Raw genomic sequence first — 25,788 nt, forward strand, 5'->3', positions numbered from 1 at the left:
CCTGTGTCCAGCCTGGCCTTGAACACTGCCAGGGATGGGGCAGCCACAGCTTCTCTGGGTAACCTGTGCCAGCGCCTCAGCACCCTCACAGGGAAGAACTTCTTCCTAATGTCTCATCTAAATCTCCCCTCTTTCAGTTTAAAACCATTCTCCCTTGTCCTGTCCCTACAGGCCTGTGTTAAAAGTCCCTCTCCAGATTTCTTGTTGGCCTCTTTAGGCACTGGAAGCTGCTCTAAGGTCTCCCTGCAGCATTCTCTTCTCCAGGCTGCACAAGCCCAGCTCTCAGCCTGTCTTTACAGGAGAAGTGCTCCAGCCCTTAGAGCATCTTTGTGGCCTCCCCTGGGCTTGCTGCAACAGGTCCATGTCCTTCTTATTTTGGGAGCCCCAGAGCTGGATGCAGTACCCCAGACAAATCCAGTATTGATGTTTGGTTTACATCACATGATGACAGCTTCATGCTTGTTAGTGTAAATTGTGCAGAATGAGGAATGATCCTGTTGTCTAAAACACTGGCCTCTGCAGTAGTTTTTTAACTGAAAAGTATGATTTGCTGTGCTGTGGAAGAGATGTCTGTGACTGTTCTTGGAGTGATTTTTCAAAAGTATCTGATAGCTTTTGTGAGAAGCTGTAATGGGACAGTAGGCTTTTATAGCACTTGGTGATTAAAAAAATTTACTTTTGTGGGAATAGCATTTGAAACATTTAACTTGAGGTGAATCCAGCTGAAAATCTCAGAGAAACAGTTGTCACTGTGAGAAAATAAACATGACTATATATTTTTAAGTAGAAAGACACTGAAATGAATCACCCATATTTGTTTATATCAACATGGAATGGTTTTGAGAAACTGCTCATCAGCAAGAAGTACATTATCTTTTTGACATTGTGTGACTGTAGTTGCAAAATGACTCACAGAAGTGTACTCTTTTTTTGTTTGTTTTTTTATTTAAGCAGAAACATTATGCACCAAATAAGGTTCCTTACAGTTGCACCTCAGCAGGAGGGAAGTGTTAAAGAAGAACCAATTTCAGAAGTTCAAACCAGGCGGGCTTGGCAGTTTGACTGGGCATTAAACAAACTGGATAACTCTGTCAGAAAAACTGGCCGCATTCCTAAAGCTCTTCTACTAAAAGTCTTCAATGAAATCTGCAAAACAGGTAAGTTGCTTCCATTTAAAACAAAAGGAAAGCTAAACTTAAGGCTGCAATATAACAATACATTAAACCAAGGAAATTAGTTGAAAGAGTTCTGATTTATGTTTTGTCTGTGTTTGATCTGCTGCATATGTTGATGCACAAACTTAAAATGCTTTAGAGATTATTTTGCTTTGGATGCACACGTTTACTTTTTTTTTTTTTTTGTGAATTTTTGAGTCTTTTAAGACTTCAGTGTACTTCTACAGTGTTTGATCATACTGCCTTGCTTATTGTGGATTTTTAATCTGGTAATGTTACACCTTCTTCATATAACTGTTTTGGGAATTCTGAACAGGGATCATATCTCTTTTTTACATAATATATTTTTAAAATGTCCGTAATAAACCACCCTATCCGTAAGAGATTATTTGTTTTAAAATGGAACTGTAACAAGGAAATGTGGAGGCAATCCCCAGGTTTCCCCATTCCCAGGTAGCTGTGGTATGCAGGACAAGAAAGTTTTATTTTTTGAATAAACCAAAAACAAGCAACTGAGGCATTGTTAATTTTGACAGATTCAATACCCCTTTGGCGAAAAATAGCCAGACTATATAAATATTTTGCAAACCAGGTGCCACAGTTGATGAGGTTTGGTACCAGTTAGGATGAGTCAGTGGAGATACTTGCTGAATATACTAAGTAGTGCTGCCAATATTCATCAATGATAGCATGTATTGTTTTGTATTAATTTTTAACTTTGCTCTGGACTGTTAATGGCTTGTTAATAGAACAACCTGGGGTTGTGCTTTTAAGTCTTGTGGTTCATTGTTTAAAAGCTGTCTTCACCTCATGCTCTCTTTCTTTTGAACTTTTTAGTGTTTTCTTTCTGCATGTAGTATTCTTCCTGATTCTGACTGCTCTGTCTTTTTTAGGTATAAGCTTGTAATTTAGGAGTGTGGGTTGGCAAGAATTTTGTATCTCTAAGGTTATTTGCAAATCACAGTTTTTCATGATCTTTGATTAGTTACACAGTTTTTCCGAAGCTGTATTAAAAAAAAGAAAAAGATTAACTGCTTGCAGTGGTTTCCTTTGGTTGTGTAAATATAGTTAAAAAAAAAGTGTAGAACTTCACAAGAGAACTAACCAGGATGCTGTAAGAATAAATAACGTATTTCCAGATGTAAAATTCAGACCTTTTTTATTAGTAATGTTGAAAACTAACTTAGCGGAAGTGTTGGAGGTTAGTTACTGTTGATTTCTTAAAAAGACTTGCCTATGTTTGTAGTGTTTTTCCATTTCTAATTGCAACAAAAAAGATCCAAAGAAGATTCTTGCTGTATGTCTTATCCTGCATCTTTCCATAGTTGTATTGCCAAATCTTGTCCTGTTTCTTCTGCCTTTCAAGGTACTCTGTTGCTAGTATAACACTGGCATTGTGAAACTGGAGATGTGTTGGCGTTTTTATTGCATGAACCAATCCTATGCAGGCATTTAAAAGTTAGTCTTAAGAAAAGTCATAGTCGTAAAATACATCTTAAAAGTATGACTTCTTTCACCACTCCGTTACATCTTGGCAAGTTCAAATTCCCATTTGCGATTTGAACCTGTCCTCTCTCAATGTTTTAAGTTAGTTATTTTCTTTCCTCATGATTGCGTACTTTTTTTCCCCACTACTGTTTGTGTTTCTTCCAGGGTGAGTTTACTCTATTAGTAACTTTTCTGCTGTAGATTGTACTCCTGCATATAGTTCACAGTAGTTATGTGGTATCCTAGATTTCTTAGATTTGCTGGTCCTTTTTGGTACGTGAAGATCTAATTCTAGGTGATATATAGCTTTCTGGTTTTGAGGGTCTTTTATTTACTGTTATTTTGCAGCTGTATAGCTGTTTCTACAGCTCTCTGTAACTAAAAAGTACACTTACAGTGTCAGCAGCAGCTGGAGATATCTTCATTGGCCACAGCTTCTGCCTCTATGCTTAGCTGAACACAGCTTTGGAGTGTTGGCATGATGATTTGGAAGTAGCTTATGAAACATTAGCAATGCTCTAGACTTCAGGTCATATTGGCAGTCTCAGTATTTCACGTCTGCTTGTATGTCTCTGAGATAGAAAAGCTTATGTATTTTTTTCATCATTTATGTTGATGTGAACATTTATCTTGCTCCTTGTTAGATGAAATTACTTTTGTAATATAACTTTTTCTTTAATAGGAAACGAATAGATAACTTTTTCCCCCTATTTTCTTTAACGCTATGCTGCTTTCTCGGGAAACTCAATTTTATTAGAAATTGCTGGGTTTGCATATAAAGATGAGGTTGAAAAAAAACTTATGTCTCCGGATTATTGGGTAATCTGCGATACATGCTGCAGCTCTGCCTTACTTTGCCTCAGGAGTAGTAGTGAAGTCCAAGAGAGGCAGATGAGTTTATAGTTACTGTTTTCAATATTCTGGTGCTGGTGCAGAAGTCAGAGACAGTAAATACTCCTGAAGGTTCCTTCACTATTCTTTAGATGTAAACTATCTCTTTTATATTGAGCATGGGCAGAAGTGGAAATAAAAATTTCAATGTGGAATGTCTCCGAATATCCATTTCATAATAGAATGGAGTTGGTATTTTGTGATTTTAGAAATTTATCAGAAAGTTATGTCCTTGTTAGGATGAAATGATCTACAGGTCTTTGATTGGGAAATGAAAGCAGCAGATCATCGAAGTTTAGTATTTTGTCTCATATTTAAAAATTTCTGATCAGCTGAGATCATTATTGTACTAAATGGTATGTTTTATTGTGAATCTTTTTCATGATAGGGCATAATAGTGTCATCATTGTTTAATCATTGGGTATCCTGATTTGTAAAAATCTTCCGTCTTGGAGAAGATTGTATCCTATACAAAATGCTTACATATTTCAGTGGGTCAGTTTAGAATCTTTTTTTCTAATACTAAATGCATAATTATCTATCAAGAAATTTATCTTTGTGTTCCACTTGCAGGGAGTCCAGGGAGTAACCAGGCTTTGCTTTTGTTGAGAAGTTGTGGTGCTCTTTTACCAGAGGTATTGTCACCTGAAAGAACAGAACTAGCCCATGTGATATGGGACAAGATGAAAGAACTGGGTAAGTTGGTTTTGTTAGTCCCTCTTCCAAGGACAGCTATGGGCTTCAGTTACTTTCATTGTAACAGAAGACTGAATGTATTTTAATAGTGTTTAAACGTTAGGTTTTACCGGCAAGTATGCATTACCGAATAATCAGTAGGTTTTAATATTCAGGTGAGAGTCCCATTTCCTATTCTGGGAGTTATACTGACATCTAGGGGTGTTAATAGTAAATCTGAAGATTTTTCTTTTTTGTAAGATGCTTAAAATGGACTTTTGCTTTTTTTTTTTTTTTTTTTTTATTATTGTAAGAACGTATTTTACTTTTCTTGATGTTAGATGTTACCTTGATATCTGGTGGGCTGAGTACACCAGCTAGTTTATCAGATGATATTTTAATTATTTATATATAGATGATGAGTAGGTGAACTGCTTCTTATAGTAATATTGGTGAAACTGTATAATAAATACAGCTGCATAGACTGTGAAATAGTATGCACACAAGCATTCATGTTACTGTGCTCTTATAAGCACTTGTGCTGTTAAATAAATGTCTGATATTTTAAAGGTGGCTAAAAGGAAGCAGTCTCATACATAAAGTTCATACAGAATACAATTGACAGGAAATTAATTACCTGAGAAAGTTATAAAATAATGTGGAATTTAGAGAATCTGCATTCACTGACTTTGAAATATTTCCTTAGGTGCTGTGTATGATACAAGCCATTATAATGCTTTACTTAAAGTCTACCTTCAGAATGAGCACAAATTTTCTCCAACTGAATTCTTGGCCAGAATGGAGGAAGCCAATGTGCAGCCCAATCGAGTAGGTACCCCTTTATAATACCTTCATTCTTAATAATAGTAGCCATTTATTTGATAGAAATCATTAACTTGCCTTTTCTGTTTTCTGTAGGTTACATACCAAAGGTTGATTGCTGCTTATTGCAATGAGGGTGACATTGAAGGAGCGAGGTATTCTTTTGCATTTATGTTTAAAGGGATTTCCACAGAATCTGTATCTTGTTAAAGATTTTACCATTAATGTTAACACTCATTTCAGTGTAATTCTTATAAATTGAGCAAAGCAAAGAGGAGTTTCAGTATACTTTAACCAAGCACTGAAGAGCAGCTTCTTAGAGACAGCCGGAATCTACATCACTTTTCCCAATAAAAATAAGTGATAGACCGGTGTGATCAAATCGAGTTGTATTCAAGTTGCTCAGAAAATGACTTGTTTTGTCATTTCTAAAGCCAGCATGAAAAAGCATGAGGCTTACTGGCTCTAAGTAAGGAAGTGGCTACTGTGAAAGGCATTTGAGAACAAAGTGGGCTAAGGAGCAAATAGCAGTAATTCTGGTTGTTGTGTTTGTTGTTACACCGGGCTTGCTGGATATCTGTCTAACATTTTAATTTTAGCAAGGTTACATTGCAACAGTGTGATTGCTGGGCATAAGAAATAAGTAAGAGGAAGATAAAAAAAATGAAAAAAAGAAAAAAACCCAAGAAAAAACCCTAACAAAACCCCAAAACCAAACAACAAAAACCAGTCCCACCATTGTGTCTGTGTATTTCAGAGTGACAAAATTTATCTGAAAAAAATGATGATGAGCAAATCATGAGCCTGTAATGCAGTGTCCCCAAATATAATTGCTCAGTGACATCAGGATTTCATTTTGTTTGATCATGCAGTACTTGTCCAGCAGAGCAGCAGTATCTCAGTAGTTTACCTTTCTAAGAGGAAAAAAATCTAATAATTCATTGTCTTGTATTTTGCAGTAAGATTCTTGGATTTATGAAGAACCAAGATCTCCCAATTACTGAGGCAGTATTCAGTAGCCTTGTGAAAGGTCATGCAAGATCAGGGTAATGTTTAATGCCTTTTTTCTTTTATTTGCTTTTGTTTTTACTACAATATAAAGTGATACTGTACAGAAAAATTACATGCTGCAGATTAGTGTGATGGTTTTGAATAATATGTGGAAGACTGTCTTTTAATTTTTGAAGCAAAACTGGGCTATTCAACAAAAGAAGTGGATATTTTTTGTCTGAAAATCTTGCATTTCAAGATAAATTACTGTACTTCTGTACTGTTTGAAAAATAAATTTGCTGTGCTTAGTTTGGAACTTACTCAACTGTAAAGTTGAAAGAGTATTTTAAGTAATACAATAATTAAAAGATTTGCATTTTCACCTTTCAGGATGTGCTTAAAGTAAGTTTCTCTAAGCTTGTTGCTGCCTCTGTATCCAATTCTAATTAATTTAATGAGTAATTGTGAAAGTCACAATAAACATTATTATAATAAAATCTACTGAGGGTCTTTCTTTTGAATTCTTTTAGAGATATTAAGAGTGCAGAAAATATCCTTTCAGTGATGAGGATGGCCGGTGTGGAACCAGGTCCAGACACTTATTTATCGCTGTTGAATGTGTATGCTGAAAAGGGTGATGCTGATAGCATCAAAAAGGTACTGTAAGTTTGATTTTAAATAGTAACTTCTTTGATCTCTTGTTCAATTTAACTTTGGAATGCTTTTTATCCGTGCAAGAGGAATAATACTGAGTTTTATAACTTGTTTCCTCTTAGACTGCAGCAATTAAACTGGGTTGGTGGTTTTTTTTTGTTTTTTTTTTTGGTCATCTGAATAGCTGGAAAACTGAAAGCAGTCTCATAGTTCGTGAAAAATACTTTTCTTTTGATAGTTTCCTTTCACTCTGAGAAGATAGATTTGCCAGCGAGTGATTTAATAGTTCAGTCTTTTTTAAAAAGAGGCAAATCGTGCATGTGAGATATATTTATTTATAAAAATAAATAAAAAGTACACTTTGATTATCCTGCTCCCACTGAAGCCACAGAATGTTTCCACTAATACTGATTTTTTTTCTTGAGCTTTCATACCAATAACTCAGGTATTCATGAAGTACAGAAAAGATAATGCTGCCTTACAGCCCTTTGTGCAGATGATTTTTTTCCACTGCTCTCTTTTATTTTTTTACATCAAAGAAGTATTTGGAAAGGAATGCAAAAAGAAAATTGGTTACAGTTTAATAAGTAGTATCAGGTGGAGTGGACCAAATCAAGGAAGAGGATGTGGAAAACATAACACTGTTCTGTGACTTACAAATTAAATCTTCATCAACCATCCTTTCTCCAAATACTAATAAAAAGATTGATTAATCGTTCTTCCCTTTTCAAAAGAATTTCTTTTGAAAGTCATCCCACAATGAGTCATCTGGTGTTTAATATGTAGTATTAGATATTAGGAAGAAACTGTTATATCTCCCTTTTATCTATCCCTTTTTCTTTTTTACAGTCTAAAGGTGTTTTTGAGGCCCTCTCTATAGATCTTGTGTATTCTCCCTACCGTATTCCATGTATCTAACCCTGTGGTTTTAAAAGAAGGAAAAAACCCACAGCTCTTTGTGATTTTATTTTTTAATTTTTTTTATTGGATCCTGATTTGAGTCACTTTGGAGTTTATTAAAATTAAATTTATTCTGGTTTACAGACTCTAGAACAGGTTGAGAAGACTGAAGGGTACCTTATGGATAGGATTTTGATGCAGGTGATTTTTAGCCTCGCCAAGGCTGGATATCCTCAGTACATTGAAGATATTAAGGAACGCATAAGATTTGAAAGGGAATTAATTCCAGGTATGTCCTTGATTGCTGCAACAGTGATTGCTACTCTGGGTGGAGAGGGAAAGCAAACTTAACTAATGTTACCAAAACTAGGTAATTTTGTACTTTCTGCTTAAGTGCTTAGGGAAAATAATACTTTTGCCATGAGTATGTGGATTTATTGTGACACTTTAAATCACAATGTATAAAAATTTAATATAAACAAGTTTTAATTGCTTACATACAAAAATTAATCTATGAATTTTTTTTTTACCTTCTAAAATTCATTAAGATTTTATAGGAAAGCAGTAAGTGTGGAGTCCTTTCCTCAAACACTGTTGTAATTCCTGTTGTGACAGCTCTTTGTGAATATCATAAAAGGGGAGACTACACACTGAGTGTAGGTTTCTTTATCTACAGTTAAAGTCACTTTTGTATCCCAGTATGTGTAATCTGATTGATAACTGTTAATTATACTTTATCGATTTTTTTCTTTTTTGACATGTCTGGAAATGTGTTTCTTTTATTTAATATCCTTCTGTCATGCTGCAGTGTTGATACTTCTGTAATTTTTGTCATGGTCTTGTGATGGGAAAAGTGAATTTCATTGATAAATGTAAATCTGAAAAAGATGGTCTCATGTTTAATTGGTTCATCATTTACTTTGCTAGCTTTCACTAATTTTAGTGGTTTAATATGAAAATAGTTACATGCACTTTTTATAATTTTGTTTTTTCTGTTTTTCTGTTTTTCAATTGCTAGATGCAATGAACCTGTGTTTGACTCTGATAACTCATGGCTTCGAAGATATAAGTTTCCATATTCTGAAGTCTTTTAACAGTTTCTCACGTGATAATGTGGACCAGGGTAGCTTCTTCTTGCAACATTGTGTAAATAGAGATACGGTATGCAGAATAGTAATATTTTTTCCTAATAAACTAATAACATTGTATTATGCAACTGTGAAGATGGAAAATGGTAGATTTTTTTTGGTACAGTTCTTAAAGAATAAAAAAAGGATTTTAATATTTCATATCAATTTGCATAGTAAATTGAAATTCACAAAGGAATCATGTTTGACGTATGTAATACTTGCTTCCTAAACATTAGAAGAATCTGACATTCTTAACAATTTGAGAAATTGAAAAATAATTATTTTCAATTGTTTGCAGCCATTGAGCAAGGTGAAGCAGTTTTGTAAGGAGTTAAAAGAAGCAAAAATGCACTCAGCACCACTGCCATTTGTTTTGCGTTGTGCTTTGGAGGCCAACAAATCAGGTACTCTGCTTATTTGATTTTTACTTATGTTAATTTAAAGTACTTGGTCGCTGTTTAATTAACTTGTGAATGTTTTCAGCTTTGGCCATTGAAGTAATGAAGATGATGAAAGAGGAAGGCTTGCCAGTCAGACCTCACTATTCCTGGCCACTGCTGGTTCAGTTCCAGAAAGAGAACAATCTTAAAGGTTAGTTATCTGATAAATGTCCCTCTAGCTTTACTGCAAACCTAGTGCACAAATCTTTACTAAAACCTTGCTGCGAGATTCAACAGACTCTTGAAAGTAAAGGAAGACCTTGCTGTATGTCTTAATTTGTTGCAAATGATTTTTCCTTCTTACTTAATCTTGTTACATACAGATCTACAAATTTAAAGTCTACCTTTGCATAGAAATATGTGAGAGAGTTTTTAACTCTTTGCACTCTTTCTGCCTTCCACTGGTTCTTTTTGCTGCTCATTACCCCTTATAGAGCTTTCTCTTGAAGAAACTGAAATCTGAGAGAAGAATTTAAAAGTAAGATAATGTTATAATAGCTCTCTTGGACTGCAGACCTGAATCTTTTTTCAAGCCATCTTTGATTTTTGACCTGATAAGGCAAACATGAGTTTTGTTACAATCATAAAAACTGCAGGAGAACTTACATTGCTGAATGTATGAGCCTGACCTGACAGCATACTGATTGAAGGACAAAAATGCTCAATCTTTGGGGTTCTTAAGTAGGTTTAAGCATTTAACATACTTTCCCCTGTTACACATGGGGATGTCTACGGGATATGAATAAGAATTGAACAAATATTAAATTTTAGAGTACAGTATCTAATTCTTTGGTTTGCGTTATTGGTAATTCAGAAAGAATGGTATTGTAAAAAGATGCTTTTAACAGAAGTACTTCCCCCTTGGGGAAACAAAAAACTGTCTTTTTCATCTTATCTCACAGTATAATGTGCTTTAGAATGAGATGCAGAGTTGTTAGTGTGACACTGGGTGACAAACAAAATGCACAAACAAAAAAAAAGTGCTTTTAGCAGACTCTTCATATCGCAATTTTATCTTAAATATACAGTCACATTCCAGTTTGGAAGAAATGCTGAAACAAGTATTCCCTAATTGTTTCTGGCTATAAAAATGTCTCAAGTCTTTTTCAAAAAGCCTTTATGAAAACAATATTCAGTTTTTATTAACTCCTTAGGCTCTGTTCCTGCTAGACTACTTCTGAAGTTTATCTTCTCCCAGATTTTCAAATGCTTTAAAGTTCTATTCTTGAGGAGAATCAAATGCTGTTCAACATCAAGTGATGTTGTTTTAGTTGGGTCCTTTGTGACTGACTTGGAGTCCAACTTTGCCAAAAATAAGTAAATTGAAATCAGTTTCATACTTCCCTACTGGTAAAACATGCTTTCTGCTACTCTGTGGAAAATTTTACTTCACTAACACAATAACAAGAGAAGTCAGAAGTAATTTTAGATTTAGACTTAGCTCCCAGAACTGAAGCAATATCTGACCATCTAGAGAAACTTAAGTTTCATATCTTTTTCTGATCTCTGGCAAGATCAGAGGTTGCCTGTAGAAATGGACTATGCTTTGCCTAACAGTTCCTGTTGGAAGTCATGTAAGCAAATTGAGAAGAAACTGATGAAGGAACCCTCAGTTCTGGCTTTGCCATTTTCTAGAGAGCCTTTCTTTTTATATCTGCAAAGGCATTGGATACATAAACTTCTGTATGGCTGGATGACAATACTGTGGATTTGCAAACACATTATCGTAACCTGGTACTTAGCCTCCAAGTTTGAATTGTCGAATGGGAATGTTACCACTGTGTGCATACCTACAGAAGTCAGTGATTTTGCAATCGCTAAAATACTTAAGAAGATACCTAAGCAATTTCTTTTGCAGTGAGGATTCAGTGAGTTATTATTGGTGCAGTGAAACAAGTTGTTCTTTTCCATATGCAAGCTCACATTGATTTTTTGAAATTTAATAATAAAAAATGAATACATGAGGTCCACTGTCTAGAAATACAACCAATACCCTCGAAGAAAAGTAAATAGGGGGGAAAAAAACACCTACCCTGAAACTGTTTTGTAAAAATAGAGAAAAAAATAGTGCTGCAGTGAGAACCTGAAGGTGACAGCAGATAGTAAATGAACAGAACAGTGCTTTATAGCAGCAAAAAGTAATAGAGCTGTGTGAACAAAACTACATAGATACACAAAACTATATAGATAGACACTGTATCACATCTCATGCCAGAAACAAGGTAATAATTCCTTTCTTTATAAAGTAGTAATGCCCAGCCTACTGTGTGTAATTTGGAATCTCTGTGTCAGCAAGGCACAAAATGGAAAACAACTTTGAGGAAAAAACTAGTAAAGATCTGGTGGGATGTAGACAGTGGACTAAATAATCATTAAGGAATGCAGAATATAGGCAACAATCTATCTAGAACTGCAGGGTACAAATGTCTGAATCAGTGCATATAATGTGACCCAAACAATTATATAACTAGTAGCAATGTTCAATTATATATTTATCTGATGTTTATTATAACAAAAGCTGACACTAGATATCAAAGGAAATGCCCTAACTCTTCTGTATTATGGAATTGAGCTTGGAAAAAAAGTAGAAATGAAGTGATGGATAAGAAGAATGAAACTAAGTACAGCCGTTTTTAAATTCACTGTAGAGAACCGCTGTGAAACAGCAAACAGCTCTTTTTCAATCATTTTATGCAGGCATATAATTTCAGAGGGGCATTCTTGCTTTTATGTGCATTTTTATATAAGTTGGTAAGTAATTATTTCCTTAGTATTTATCTTAAGTAAATGCTGTTAGGCTTTTAGGAATGGAACGTGCTTGCAGGTTTTAAAAGATCAATATGTGTTGGAGCTGAAACCGTTATTGGCACTAAGATTAATCTTGTATCAGATTATTCACTAAAACCAGGAGAGCCTGGTATAAATAAGCAGAAATCTTTGACCTACACTTTTTTACTCAAAATTCAGTAGCTCACCTTCATCTTTGTATAATCATGTTATTTTTTAAAGACAGTTCTTAGAAGTCAGTTGTGTATTTCACTTTTAGTTTCTACTAAACTGTTGTTACATACATAAAGCATGATTAGTGAATGGTAATTCAATTTTTACTTTAGAAAATAAGAGAAATAAAGAGTCTGAGTCCAGAGGGGAATGAGGGTGATGACTTCACAAGGTAACTGCTTGAAATACTGTTTTGTAGACAGACTTTTCTGGCACACAACTTTCTGTGTGCATCTGAAATCAAGAGCACAGCAAAAATATGTTAAATTATGTTGTTTTCCTGAATGCAACCTCAGTTTTCAAACTGGAGTTTTGGTTTTTTGTTTCCTCAGAAAGCAGCTTAAAGCCCAGTTTTACTGCCCTTGCACATGTAAAACTGTATGTAAGTGCCTTAGAAATCCCCTCTGTTCTGATGACGCTGCTTTAGGAAGAAGCACAACTTATTGTGAGAGAAACCTAGGAAATTAAAAGTAGCCTGAAATGCAAGTCTCACTTTTCACTTCTTGAAAAGCAGGAAGTTGCTCTGCTCTACCACAAATATTATGAACATCTTGTAATTAATCTCTTCTCTATTTGTTCTTGGATGTATTGATCCAAGGCTGGAATCTGTTCTGTTGGGATGTTTGAGTGCTGTTTCTAGTATTGACAAAAAGGAGAACAGTAGTTTGGCTGTGTTTTGTTCTCTATTTCTTTCTTTTATTCCTTCTTCCCACTCAATTATTTGATTTTTAGATTCTCAGCTCTTGCAGTCTGTACAAATCTCAGTCTGAGATCTCATAAACCTCTTCTTGTTCAAGCAGGGAGGTGGCCAGAAGACTTTACTGTGGGTTTTATCATACCCAGTCTTCTGGATCAGTGGTCTCTAAAGTGGAGTATGCAAGGCAATCAGCTGGGGGGTAAGCGGGTTGGGAATAAAGTAATTATTTCCTCCTTTTTTACTTTCTATGTTTGTATATGTTTTCTGATGTGCATAGTATATTGGGACAGTTGTACATGTATAAAATTTTTAAATAAATATACATGTATTGGGGGTGTGTTCTCAAAGTTTTGGACAGCAGCATTCTAGAGAAATATCACTGCACTTTGTGTTACTCTTTATTTAGTCTGTTTTTTGGTCTGGGGAGAGAGAAGAAGTTAGTGTATTTTCCAGTGTGAGGAGCAAAGAATTTCTAAAAGTCCACACACAAAATGCCCAAATCCTATTTCATGCATGTATGTGACAATTTTATAGTATTTTGATTGAAGTGGGAATGTTTCATTGCTTTGTGTTGTGGAAGATACTTATGTGATAATAAGGTAGTTCTGCTCTCGGAGAGGTAGAAAATGCATTCAAAACTGTAGGATTCAGTGTTGGTTTGCATTAATTTTCTATTTGCCCCCCCAAATTGTAGATCGACCATCTCAGAAATGAAGAAATGTGTGGCAGTATTTTTTTTTAAGTTTCGAATTATTTGGCTATGTGCAGTATCGCTACTGGTATTCCTCCTAACTCTGCATCACTTACTGTTGTGCAGGTGTTCTAATGTTCATACATGCCCTTTCCTGCTCAGAAGCTGTGCCCTAGTAGACATTTGAGCCTAATGTGTGTTAGGGAAGGGGGATGCTTAACAAGCCTGTTTTCTATTCTCTTCTAGGTACAAATTTGAACTTAAATCTTCAGGGTTTACCACACCTTATTCACTGTGGTATCTAGTTGCTGGTTTTCAGACAAATTTCTAGTGATACAGATACAGTTATTTTTTTTAAATGTTGCAGCATAAGAGGATTTAATGTATTTTCTGTGAAGTTGAAAACATGAAATAGAAACTAGCTGTTAAAATTTGAAAGGTATCAAGAAAGACTTACTGTAATTAATTCTTTATTCATATTTTTGCAGATTCTGGTCCAAAATCAGGGTTTTGTTTAAGGCAAACTTGAACAGATGATGCGACTTTAATCTAGTATGACTTGCCTGCATGTATTTTCAAGTGCTCAAAGGGAATTCACATTTGATTATTTGCACCATAGTGCACTGCATAAAATATTCATGGAAGTGTCACTTTTCCATAGGTGGCACTCCAGGGCAAAGACAGGGACTTTGGACGTTTTTAAAGTAATAAGTATGAAATGCAAGTTGAAAAAAACATATGCTGGTTGCTACTGGTGTCCTGCAGCAACTGACAAATCATTTTTAGACCAGCAAAAAAATGGTAATACCTGTATTGGTTTTGACAGGGGTTCAGAGTTTACTAGCTAGGGCTACTGAAAGAAGTTTCTGCAGATCAGAAGAGTGTGAGCAGTTAAAAAGCATGATGTATACTTTAGAACTCTATGCTGTAATTGCTGATCTATTAAGATTTGGTATCTCTTATTTTCAAATGCATATCTACAGCAGTACTATGAGGTCTAGTTGTGTGAATTGATCTGAACCCTGTAAAAGCTATTATGTAGTTTCACTGGGGCTTGGGAAACCTCAGCATTTCTCTGAATTTCCAATTTGATGCATTAACAGAGTAATCAACCTATTTGCTTACAAAAACCTTACTTGTTTTAAGCAAATCTAGAGACAAATCTTAAAAGCTTACCTTGGTAAACAGCATTGGATATTGGGAACAAAGCTAAGAATGTACTGAAGAATGCATTTTTATCTTGAATTTGATTATGTACTTAACATCAAATTTCACATGTTTTTTATGCACAATAATACAGATATTTTAATATAGAACTCTAACAAGTTGTTTTGCAAATGTGACTAAGGGTGAATGTCATATTCACTGTGTTGGAAAATAGGTTTGTGTGCTAGCTGAGAGTTTCATGCTTTTGATAATACAGCACAGAACAGAAAGTTTACTTAATCTGGTGTAAGTTTCACAATTAAGAACTTTATTTACACCAAATATAAAAAAGTAGAATTTTGTGTGGCAGTATCAAGGAGGGAAATCAAGGAGACAAGTCTTTCATTCTTCTGAAATGCTTAAGCCTTACCAATTTTGCCTTGATAGGTATCTTTGAGGTCCTCAAAGTGATGCACAAGTTGGGGGTGGAACTTGATACAGAGACATACGCAGACTATGTTTTTAAAAATTTTGCTGATAGTGAAACTGCCCGTGCCCAGCTGAAGGTGAGTTTAAATTTAGAATTCATAAAAATGGCTATTTCATGGCTTGGTTTTCCATGTTCTCTGTGAAGGCTTTAAATCCCAGTAGTGCCCTAGACATGAACTTGGTCTGATGAAGCCTATTCAGAGTATCTAGATTACTTTTGAAATAGTCATTGCACCGATGGTTTGTTTACCTTGTCTTTCTCCTGCTGCTTTTCTTTCTTCTGTATCTGAGATACTTATCTCAAGACTTACTAGCTTTCTGTTTCCTCAAGTGGATAACTAAATAAATTAATTATGTTCTTTTACTGAGAATTAAAAGTATTAGAGATGTTTCTGGTGATTTTTTTTTTTTTTTTTTTAACTTTTTTTAATTTGCTTCAAGAATTGGGAATTGCAGACTAAGTTTAACTGTCCCACTCTTTTTGATTTTTGGTAATTTTGTCTCTTGCAATTGATTTCAATAAAAAATCTGTATAATTTTTATCAGTAGCAACTTACCTGGCTAGCCATGTAGACTTCTGTAGAGCAGCTTCTATGTTCTCAGTGACTATCAATACAAGCATTCCAATGTCCTTGGCAAGCATTTAAAAATACGAAGTATCAGGAAGTCTTCCCTGTGTGTACAATGATTGATTGCTTTATCTCTAGAAAAATGACTGCCTGTTTGAAACTGTTGGACTCTCTGTAGCAGAAATAAGATACGAAGCAGTAAATGGAAGACTGAACAATGTTCTTTCTCTGTGTAAGTATTTTTCGTGCTGCATGTTACTATGTACTTGGTGGTAGCATTGATTGGTTGTAGACTAGGAGATTTACATGAATTAATATATGAGGGGTAAAGATATGTGGGAAACATGAGCAAAGCTTTTGTATGAGGTCCCCTATGGTGAGATGTCAGACTGTTTGAAACTACCAGTTCTGGACAACATATTACAGTTAATTTATTTTTCAATATTGAACTTGGCCATGAGATTTATATATGAGATTGTTACAAATCACAGCTTTGCCGTGATTGTGTCACAGTTATGATCCTTCGTACTTAGAGGGCTTAAGGAAACAATTTACCTTGCACAGTGATGGTAAAGTTGTTGGTCCGGGGATGGTTTTTGTTTGCAGCGCCATTTGTAACAGCATGCCAGTCTAACAATATGGCTCTGAAGTACTACAGAATTACTAATGAAAGAACCAGCTTTAAAGAGCTGATTGACAGTGAGTTAACCTGAGGCTGCTCTGCTGGTCTGTTGGTCATGGAAGTATAAGTTTGATGGGTTTATTAGGTGATGAAGTTGTAACAGCATGAATTAATCAGTTTTTAAGAGTTTTTTCCAAAAATGGTGCTGATGCTCGGTGCTTGCAAAACTTAATGCATGTCATTGACTGAATGTATGGGATGGGATGGTTTGCTTGGTTAAGTAGGAATGTATCTTTCTTCTCAGATTTTAAAACAAACAGGTTTTATTTGCATACTATACTAAGATGGTAATAAAATATCTAAATTTGGACTAAATCTGATACAAAGAGGTCTTTTTTTCAAACAGTTTTATGTGTCCAAGGTTCAAAGAAGAGCTTAAGCAATCTTTTGTTGCAATTGTCATTAACTGTTTTATTTTTAACAAATACAGAAATATGTAGTCTATACACCATGACCCTGGGAAGCTGTTGTGTTGAAAATGAAAAAATTGAGTAGTTATTAATCAGTGATTTAATTTCTGTATTGGAGATTTATCAATTAGTGAACCTTCCATCATTTTGTTTGTTCTCACGGCCAAAAAAAACCCACCAAAACAATCCCAAACAAAAAACCATGACAAATGAAACACCTAAAATAAATTTGAATGGAATTTTTTGGAAGGGTAACTGTTTATTAGAGCAATGAAATTTCTTCTGAAAGGTGAAATAGTTTCTTGGGGAGCGTTTTGGTTTTGGGTTTCTGTTGCTGTTTTTTCCATGCATGAGAAAGTAAATGCCCCCCTTCATACTCATTTTCCTTAACTGAAATAGTCAAGTTTTAACATGTTACAAGGCACAAATACATGTGTGTCTGGTATATGGTAGATGTATTTGATATTGAAAGTGTGATACAGGCACATGTAGGATGAATTCTGTGTTACCATCATGCAATTAGTCTAGCATAGTGTACTCTATAGCTGTTGTCTGTGTGTTGAATTTGAATCTTGTAGTGGTATTTCTGTTTACAAAGGCTAGGGTTAATAATTCATGGAGGCATACAAAATTTCTTTTGAACTTGAGCTTTAAAGGAAGGTACTCCCGTAAATAGTTTACCAAGCTGAAATGAATGCTAGTAAATCTAATTAGCACCTGTATAATGATAAGGCACAGATATTAAACAGCTGATTTTTCTTTTTTTTTTTTTTTTCTTTTTTTTTTCTTGACTTGGCTCCTTTTGCAGTATTACAAAGAGGGAAAAATAGATGCTGTATGGAAAATAGTTGAAGATTTTCTCATCAGTGTAGTCAGGGGAGGTGAAGGTTGGTTGTTAATGCTGGTTGCTATCTACGTGTATTGATTCAGCTTCTCACGTCTTATAATATATAGATTTCTGCTACTGACAAGATGAAAACTACGAAGCATCAGCTGAGGAATCTGGCCGCATAAGGCGGCATACATGAGAGCTGCTTTTTCCCTTTATCACGCCGTTCCATTCCACTTCATTGTCAGCCCCTTGATTTTCTCAGACTTGTTTGTTGCTAAGGAAACCAGGTTGCCGATTGTCAGCAGCAGCTGAGCATACTAAGATGCTTTTCTGCTCATCTTTTTATGAGCAAAAAGTTTAATATACCACTGGAGGAAGATTGTATTGAGGGCTTCTTGAAACCAACTTTACCTGAGATTTTCAAACTAGAATAAACATTCCAACATTTAAAACTTTAAATTTTCTAAATGCCTAGAGTTAGCCTAAGGAGTGGTTTTAACATGTTGTTCCTGCCTTTTATGTCCCATGTTCTTATAGAGCTGGTGCTTTTATTTCACTTCTCTTCTACCATATACCATACTCCTGCCCTTGATGAAAGGGCCCCGGGCATTCAGGTTAAATATATCATGATAGTAAAGTCAGATGATAATAACTTCATAGAGGACTTAAATGCATCTACTACTGTATTTTCTTTCTTTGCTTGGACTGTGGTGCTAGAATGAGAAACAGCAATTCTAGATGAAGAAGGTAGACTGTTTTGGAATATTTAGCCAAGCAATGATGTGAAGATGAGGACAAGAGCAGAACTGTAAATGACCTCTCATGGTCATCTAATTTTAAGTAATTTTACAGTTTTTCTAGTGTCTTGGTTAGGACGGTTTGGGGTTTGTTTTCTTTTTGGAACATAATACTTTCTTCAGTTTTGTACTTTTTTACAGGTAAGATGCTTACTCCAATTACTAATTTGTATAAAAGACTAATGTATTAACTATTGGCATTAAAGGCAATAAAGAGGGGGAAATCTCACATTTAGAATATTTGATCCCTTTTGAAATGGAGCACATTTAGAGCTGATAAAACCAGGACTGTTTCAAATCCCTTGGTGTTTGAAATTCTGGTTTACAAATGTTTACCCAGCATTTACTGAACTAACAAAATAGTTCTCCTGATGACACCCTATTTACATGGCCTTCCGAGTTGTGGCAGTCCAGGAATTTTTTTTTTTTTAGTGGTTTTGGTTTTGTTTTTGTGGGTTTTTTTGTTTGGTTTTTTGTACGATGACTGCTTAAAAACATTTCTTTCATTTACAGTGACTTCAGCAAGCACACCTCGTATTGATATTCGTCAGATCAGAAGCAGCCTCATTTCGGGTTTTAAAAGGTAAGTTTGCTATATAATACCTCATTTTTTCCTCTAGCAAAGTTCCTTCTCTTGTTATTATTTTTTTTTTTTTTGCCTTGTTGTATGCAAGTCTGTGCAGTCTTTCCCTCCAGTCCATGTTTGAACATTGAAAAGCATGGTTCCAGGTATAGCAGATCTGAAGGATATCTCTGTACCTGCCTGTTCTCCCTGGTTTCCTTGCCTCTGCTATATATAAGCCTACCTTTGAAGTATTACATATACACTAGATTAAAAAGAACTTCACTGTCCTTGCTTGTTCTGTGGTATTTGACAGTATATAAACTTCAGGGTAGTAGACATTTGGGGTTTTATCTTTATTCACTCTTTTTGTTTATGAACTGCTATGCTAATGTAAGATTTCCCTATAGATTATCACTAATAACCATTAAAGCAAATGAGTGCTTAATGATGATGAAATACCAGTAAGAGCCAGGCATATTCTACATCTGATAGCTTTCTGTGCCCTCTGGGTTAATATGACTCCCAAATACTCATACTGAATGCCAGCTATTGTGCTACATTTTAATGACTTTATATTCACAGCCATACGGTCCTGTTTTGCAGTGAGGGTTCCTTGCTAGCTTGCATAAGTTTAAGGGGACCCTGCAGGTGTATGTGGATTAGCAAGCATTTCTGTCATTCACTGTTTGCCCCAGTCAAAGAGCTGCGGATGAGGTTTTCTTACAGTGCACCTGCGCTACTGGGAATTCGAGAGGTCACTTAAGACTACTGAGGACCAGAATCTGAAGGCTGGTTTTGTTGACTAAGTCATTTCCTAAAATTCTATGATGGCTATGAGATGTAAGTATGTTTAGGTTGGAGATTAATAAAACATACCAGGCCAAGATGACCAAAATAATTTCCTAGTAAATTGCAAGTTGTATCTAGCTGGTCCTGCTCTCCTATGAGAAGAGGATGAAAAAAAGCAAATCAGTGTCTAAATTGGGTTTGTTAACTAGTCAGTAGCTGACCTTGATGTCCAAGGGATAAATGAAATAATGTTTTAGATCCAACAGAGGTATTCATTTTAGTTGTTAGCCCCAGAATTGTCCATTTCAGATGTATTAATTAACAGATTTTTTGAAACAGTCTTTCTCTGCAAGTGTAGATGAATATTCAATTGAAGTAGGACTTGCGGTGGAAAGGAACCCATGCTAGTGTTTACTGGACATAACCAATGCTATCAAGAAATACCCCTACCACTGGGGTGCAGGTGTTAAGGATGCAATTTGAAGGATTTTTAAATTGTTAACAATTTGTATTGTGAAAATACCTCTTGAAGAATCTTACTCTCTTCAAGTGAAACAGTTACTAGTGTTGTGATTTCAACAGTTGTTGGACATTTGGGCTAAAAACTTGGAATTCTGAGGAAAATTGAGGTTGGGGTTTTCTTGGTGGGTTTTTTGAGTTTTTGTTTTGTTGGTTTTTTGGTTGGTTTTTTTTTGGTGTGTAGTTTTTTGTTTTGGTGTTGTGGGTTTTTTGGGGTTTTTTATTTGTTTTTTTTTGTTAGTGTGGTGGTTTGGTTTGTTTGCTTGCTTTTTAGTTTATTTTTTCTTTAATATTAATCTCTCTTCTGCCTTCATTGCTACTTGGCTTCAGAAGCTATGTACAAGGTTGGCTGTGCTCAGGTTTCACCCTTACATTGTTTCTGAAAGCATGCCAGTTCATGTTTCCTTTTCTATTTTAACTGTAATGGTTAGAACAGCCTGAAAATGAAGCTTGAGTATATGATAGGATAGAAGAAAAGAGTATTTGTACGTTTTCTTTTGTAAAGACCACAGCAAAATTTTATGTCTAAATGCAGGTCTCAAATGTTCAAATGAGTAGAGTTTAGGACTGGCGTACAAAAGTACAGGGTATGGACACCAGGGATACAGGAACAATGTCTGTGGCAGACTAGTTTATGGATTTCTTTAGAAGCTTCTCTTCTCTAGTAACTGCTTCGAAGTATTCCCATTCTGTCTGCCTGATGTACCATTACTATTTCAGAGTCAAGTACTTTGGGAAATTGATGCATTTGATATCTGCAGTTCATTGTCATGCCGTCAGTAGTGGAGCCAGTTCACCTAGGAAAGCTTAACTAACCTCACAGATAGCATTATATTCCCCCCTCACCACCCAGTGTGGACCTGCGTTTGACTCGTTTTCAAATACAAATGGCAGTTGCACAGAAAAAATAAACGTTTCACAGGCTTAAACCTCCTAAATAAAATCCTAAACTTCTCCGAATGCTTTCAAGTTTCTATGCAGCTGTTCAGACTGACATATTATTTTCCCCATATGAGAATTACAAGAAGATAGAACAAGGTTGTAAGTTTTTGATCTTTAAGCCTTTTCTAGGTTAATGCTGCTTTATGGTTGTTGAAAAGTTACAGCTGCTAGCGAGAATTTTTATGTTCTTCAAATTATAGGAATATGTTAAGCTTTTTGTACTTCAGTGAACTGGTTAGCATTTTAATATATTGGGATTATTATACTTTAGTGAACTGGTTGACGTTTGGTCCTTGGTTGTAACCTGGTGACAATCAGAGAAGTGCTCTCTTTCAAGTTCTGTCCTGTTCTATGAAGGAAGAAATTAGAGTTCTTCTATGTTTTGTTTTCTGTTTGGTTTTTTTTTAAACAGAAATGTTTTTTAAAACATCTATTTATCTCACTATAATAAACGTAACTTAAGAGATTGGATTAAATATATTTATAGCTGTCTGTACTTGTCTATACTAACAATCTGATTTTAATGCTGAGGAGTCTAGGTTTTTGCCCTAGCAAATATGACATATCGAGTGCTATGTAAAGTATGACTTGTTTGTGTGAAGCTTATCTTCTTGAAATGCTAAATAGAACGAAGTATAAATTAAAAAATACAATTAGGGTATGTTAAAAGATTGAACTAAAAATGAAACTAAAATATATTCTTTGTAGCCTTAGCTATCTGTTTGGATTGCTGCATTATTTTAAGTTATTTAGGAGAAACTATGACTGTATGCAGTATAGTAAAAAGTAGAATGTTCATTCTGTACAAAGCTGATATAAGCAGTATGTGGCAATGACATTTTTATTGATATAATTCATTAATTTATAGTCATTTATAATGATCTATTAAAGATTCTCAGTGTAAATTATCTTTTTTTTTTTTTTTTTTAAAAAGAGATACAAAACTAAAAACCATTTTATTGCTTTTAATTTGTTATCCTTTGCTGCCCTCTTCAGCTCAGATGATGTACAGCTTTGGAGCAAGGTAAGTGGAGATAGTAATGCTGTAAATAAAATCTAGTTCTTTAGGTATTGCATGTTTATGATGCATTTCTGAATGTCTGAATTCTGAGCCCAATTAACTGTAGACCTGATCAATTTGAGCAAGACTTTTGTCAATGGTAGATTGTACAACTGTATGAAATTGAGTTTTCAAATTGGACAGCTAAGTGTAATTGGAAAAAATCAAATATGGTATTACCATGTAGTGTAGTTTATGCTACTTCAATTTCTAGATCAGTGTTGTTATAGCTGAAGGTAGTACGTAGTTGTAGATTCTGGAAGTAAGTCTGACATGGTTGTGCAGTCTGACTGTAAAATTTCCTTTTGTGTCTTCCCTAAGCTTTCTTCCTATCCCCACGGTAGAACTAGTAAAATAATAAGGCATAACTAGAGTTCTAAAGTTTCAGTTATATAACTTAAAACACCGAATGCAAAGCCAGGTAAAAGAATTACCTGGATGAATTCAAGGGGAAATGACTGTTCTTTTTGCCCTCTCTGATACGGGCTACATTAGAAAGACACCGCAATATAACTTGGTCAATAAATTTTGCAGAGCACTAGAGCACAGGAAATATTGGCAGATATGGCCTGGGATGTGGTTACAGAATTTCAAAGGGATGCACTATGCATTTTGTCTTCTTGTCTTTGATACTGTACCTGCTGATTAATAAACAAGTACATGACTTGCAGTATATTTTCAATTTTGCGAAGAAATCTTGGAATGAAATAAAAGTTGTAGTTTGGAAAGTCACTGATTAATGATTCATTTAAATTGGGTATAGCTTGTGAGAGGAGGGGTTTTTTGTAATTTACTACCTTTTTATGTTGCATGAAGATTATAGTGAGAGGATGTTTTTGTCCTCTGCATCTATCTCTCTCTTTTTGCGTTTAAAAAATAAAAAGGGAAGGTGGGGAAAGAAAAAAAAAAAAAAGGCATCTCTTATTACTCCTATTATGAAATTAATTTTTAAGGACACTCAGAGGACTCAAGTAATAGTGGTCTGCACAAGAAGTAGTATCTAGTTACTTCTGCTGTTCTCCACAATGGAAGAAAGATACAATTTGTTATCTTCACTAAATTTATGAGTAAATACATTCATTGACATTCTGGAATAAGAAATGCTAACTTGGGAAAGAGATACTTAGCTTTAGAAATAATATCACCCATTCACACAGGTTTTTTTCTCTTATCCATCCTTTTTGGTGTTCCTGAGATTTGACCAAGAACAAAAACTGTGTTACCTTGACTTTCTTTGATTTTTATTGTAGTGTGTCTTGATTTGTCATATGAAGATGAGGGTAAAAGGGCAGAAGGCGGCTGTAGTTTAACTGTGCACAGCGTAGGTAGTGTTGGTAGAATAAGAAGTGGTAGCTACAATGTTCCTTTGTACATTTGGTATTTTCTGGCTTTATCCATTTTCATTATAATTACCATTGCTTGAAATACAGCACTTCAACAGTGGGAATGTATTTACGTCAAACTTCTTTGAGATTGCATTCTAGAATCATGGCAGATAAAGCAACATTCTTGAAATACTTAAAATCTCAGATTTTAATTAGAGATGAAGTAATTTCCGTAAGAATAGTCAGATGGCTTTTTAAAGTGCTGTAGTTTAGGTTAAAGCATTTGTGTGTAGGATGTGGAGGCTTTGGAGTAAATGCTTCTCTTCTGCTGAAGTAAAATGTATGTATTCCTTCAGTTTGTATGACTGATGGCATGTGTGCTGAATTTAGTCCAATTAATGTTATGAACGCATATTTTGTCATTCAAAATTGCACTTATTTACAATAGCTGTACTAGTTATCTTAAATGTAGTAGAGCATGATAAATTGTGTTCCTCTATTTATGTATTTGGTTAGTTCAAAATAAATTAAAAAAAAAAAAAGCTTTATGGGCCAATTTCAGCCTTTCAGTAAATTGGAACATAATTGTAGCATCTCCGGGGGCGACATTGGTTAATACTTGCTTTAAGCAATGTCTTACAGTAGCTAACTTTGTGTGGAATGATACATAAACAGAATACTGGAGTGTCTGTCTTACTGCCATACCTCAGAAAGCACTTTGCTTGAAATATTTTTTTTCAAGGAAAGCCTATTATTTACAAAAAAAACTTTTGTATTTCTTAGGGAATTACTATGATGTGGTAAAGAATAATAGTTTAACAGAGAAATGCTTTATTATTTTGAGAATTCAATTTCAGATACTATTTGTCCTTGCTTGCTGCTTTTGGCTGCTATGTACGATTATTCTGTCTTACCAGATAACAGAAGTGTTGTACAAGGATGAACGTTACTGCCTGATGCCTGCAGCAGGACCAACTGGTAGAGTTTCAATTTCTGTGATTGTAACTTATCCACAAATCCGTTCTTCTGTGTAATGATGGGTTTGAGGGATTACAACAGTAAACACTGATTGCTTCTTTTTGAAAGTGAAATTTGAAAACATGTTGGGTAAAATCCTGATTCGAATAATCAGAGCATATTTTGTGAGATCCATAAGGTCTTTTTTTAGAGGTAAATCTTGCTGATAGTGATTTATTTTTCTAAATTTATGGACCAAAAGAGATTTAGAATGGACATAGTATCAGTGTTTAAATACTTAAAAAAAAAAAAAAAAAAGAATAAAGGAAAAAAGAACAAAGTCTTTCGACTTAGTTTTACCTTTAGTAGCTCTTCTGATTTCATGAAAGGAAATGGTACTTAACATCCAAAATGTTCTAGTTTGAAATAAGTATATCTTTCTAAATAATCTGGTTTTTAAAAAGAGGGGTTTTTTTCCTCTTGTCAGGGCCAGAGGGACAAGGGCATTTATGGAAAGCTAGCCTTTGAGAAGACAATAATTGATGCTTTTCCTATTCTTGGCAACAGTACCCCATATGTTTTTACACTACCATAGATAATAAACGTAGCACGATTTGCTAAAATCTGTTCATCTTGATTTTCATTGGCTAATAGGCAGCTTCTTTAGTATTAGTTGAGCTAATGTTTAAAACCTTTTTTATGTTCTTATATTAATATTGCACTACTTAATGTGGCTTAGTAATGGAATATAATGTGTAAAATGTACAGAATAAATATGCAAAGCGTTAGAAGTCTGTTCCTTCTTTTGAGCAATGACAAAATATTTGTGGCAACTATTTGGGGTAGCGGGCAGGAAAGGGGGGGAAGGCCTTGGGCAGTACCACTTCTGTCACACAGTAGTGGAAAAAATAGATTGAAGTAAGATTCTGTACTGAAAAGCTGTCACTAGGTCTGAAAATAATTAATATTCCTTTCACTCACCAGTTAGATATGTGCTCCCGAACCACATAATCTCTATGCCTCAGTGATCATTGTTGCCATTCCAGAGCCTCTCATCAGGGTGACATCTCACACCAAAATGATTTCTTATAAATTAATCTTGATAACATGACAGTCTCAGTAATTTTAGTGGAATGCTTTCTCTTGTTTTTT

At 34.8% G+C, this 25,788-nt stretch overlaps 1 protein-coding gene across 1 annotated transcript in view; it reads left to right on the forward strand.

Annotated features, from left to right (window-relative positions):
* The first annotated feature begins 959 nt into the window (after positions 1 to 959).
* LRPPRC (leucine-rich pentatricopeptide repeat containing) overlaps positions 960 to 25,788 on the forward strand; it is a 77,274-nt gene continuing 52,445 nt past the window's right edge. Inside the window, exons 1-15 of the mRNA XM_010015093.1 lie at positions 960 to 1,157; positions 4,128 to 4,250; positions 4,936 to 5,057; positions 5,148 to 5,206; positions 6,011 to 6,097; positions 6,573 to 6,699; positions 7,741 to 7,885; positions 8,615 to 8,757; positions 9,025 to 9,130; positions 9,210 to 9,317; positions 15,148 to 15,266; positions 15,897 to 15,990; positions 18,993 to 19,062; positions 22,291 to 22,318; positions 24,597 to 24,657. Coding sequence (XP_010013395.1) covers positions 962 to 1,157; positions 4,128 to 4,250; positions 4,936 to 5,057; positions 5,148 to 5,206; positions 6,011 to 6,097; positions 6,573 to 6,699; positions 7,741 to 7,885; positions 8,615 to 8,757; positions 9,025 to 9,130; positions 9,210 to 9,317; positions 15,148 to 15,266; positions 15,897 to 15,990; positions 18,993 to 19,062; positions 22,291 to 22,318; positions 24,597 to 24,657 — 1,588 coding nt within the window. The 5' untranslated portion in view covers positions 960 to 961. The remainder of the gene's footprint in view (positions 1,158 to 4,127; positions 4,251 to 4,935; positions 5,058 to 5,147; positions 5,207 to 6,010; positions 6,098 to 6,572; positions 6,700 to 7,740; positions 7,886 to 8,614; positions 8,758 to 9,024; positions 9,131 to 9,209; positions 9,318 to 15,147; positions 15,267 to 15,896; positions 15,991 to 18,992; positions 19,063 to 22,290; positions 22,319 to 24,596; positions 24,658 to 25,788) is intronic.

The sequence above is a fragment of the Nestor notabilis genome, unplaced genomic scaffold, assembly GCF_000696875.1.
Source record: "Nestor notabilis isolate BGI_N333 unplaced genomic scaffold, ASM69687v1 scaffold4885, whole genome shotgun sequence".
Lineage (NCBI taxonomy): Eukaryota > Metazoa > Chordata > Aves > Psittaciformes > Psittacidae > Nestor > Nestor notabilis.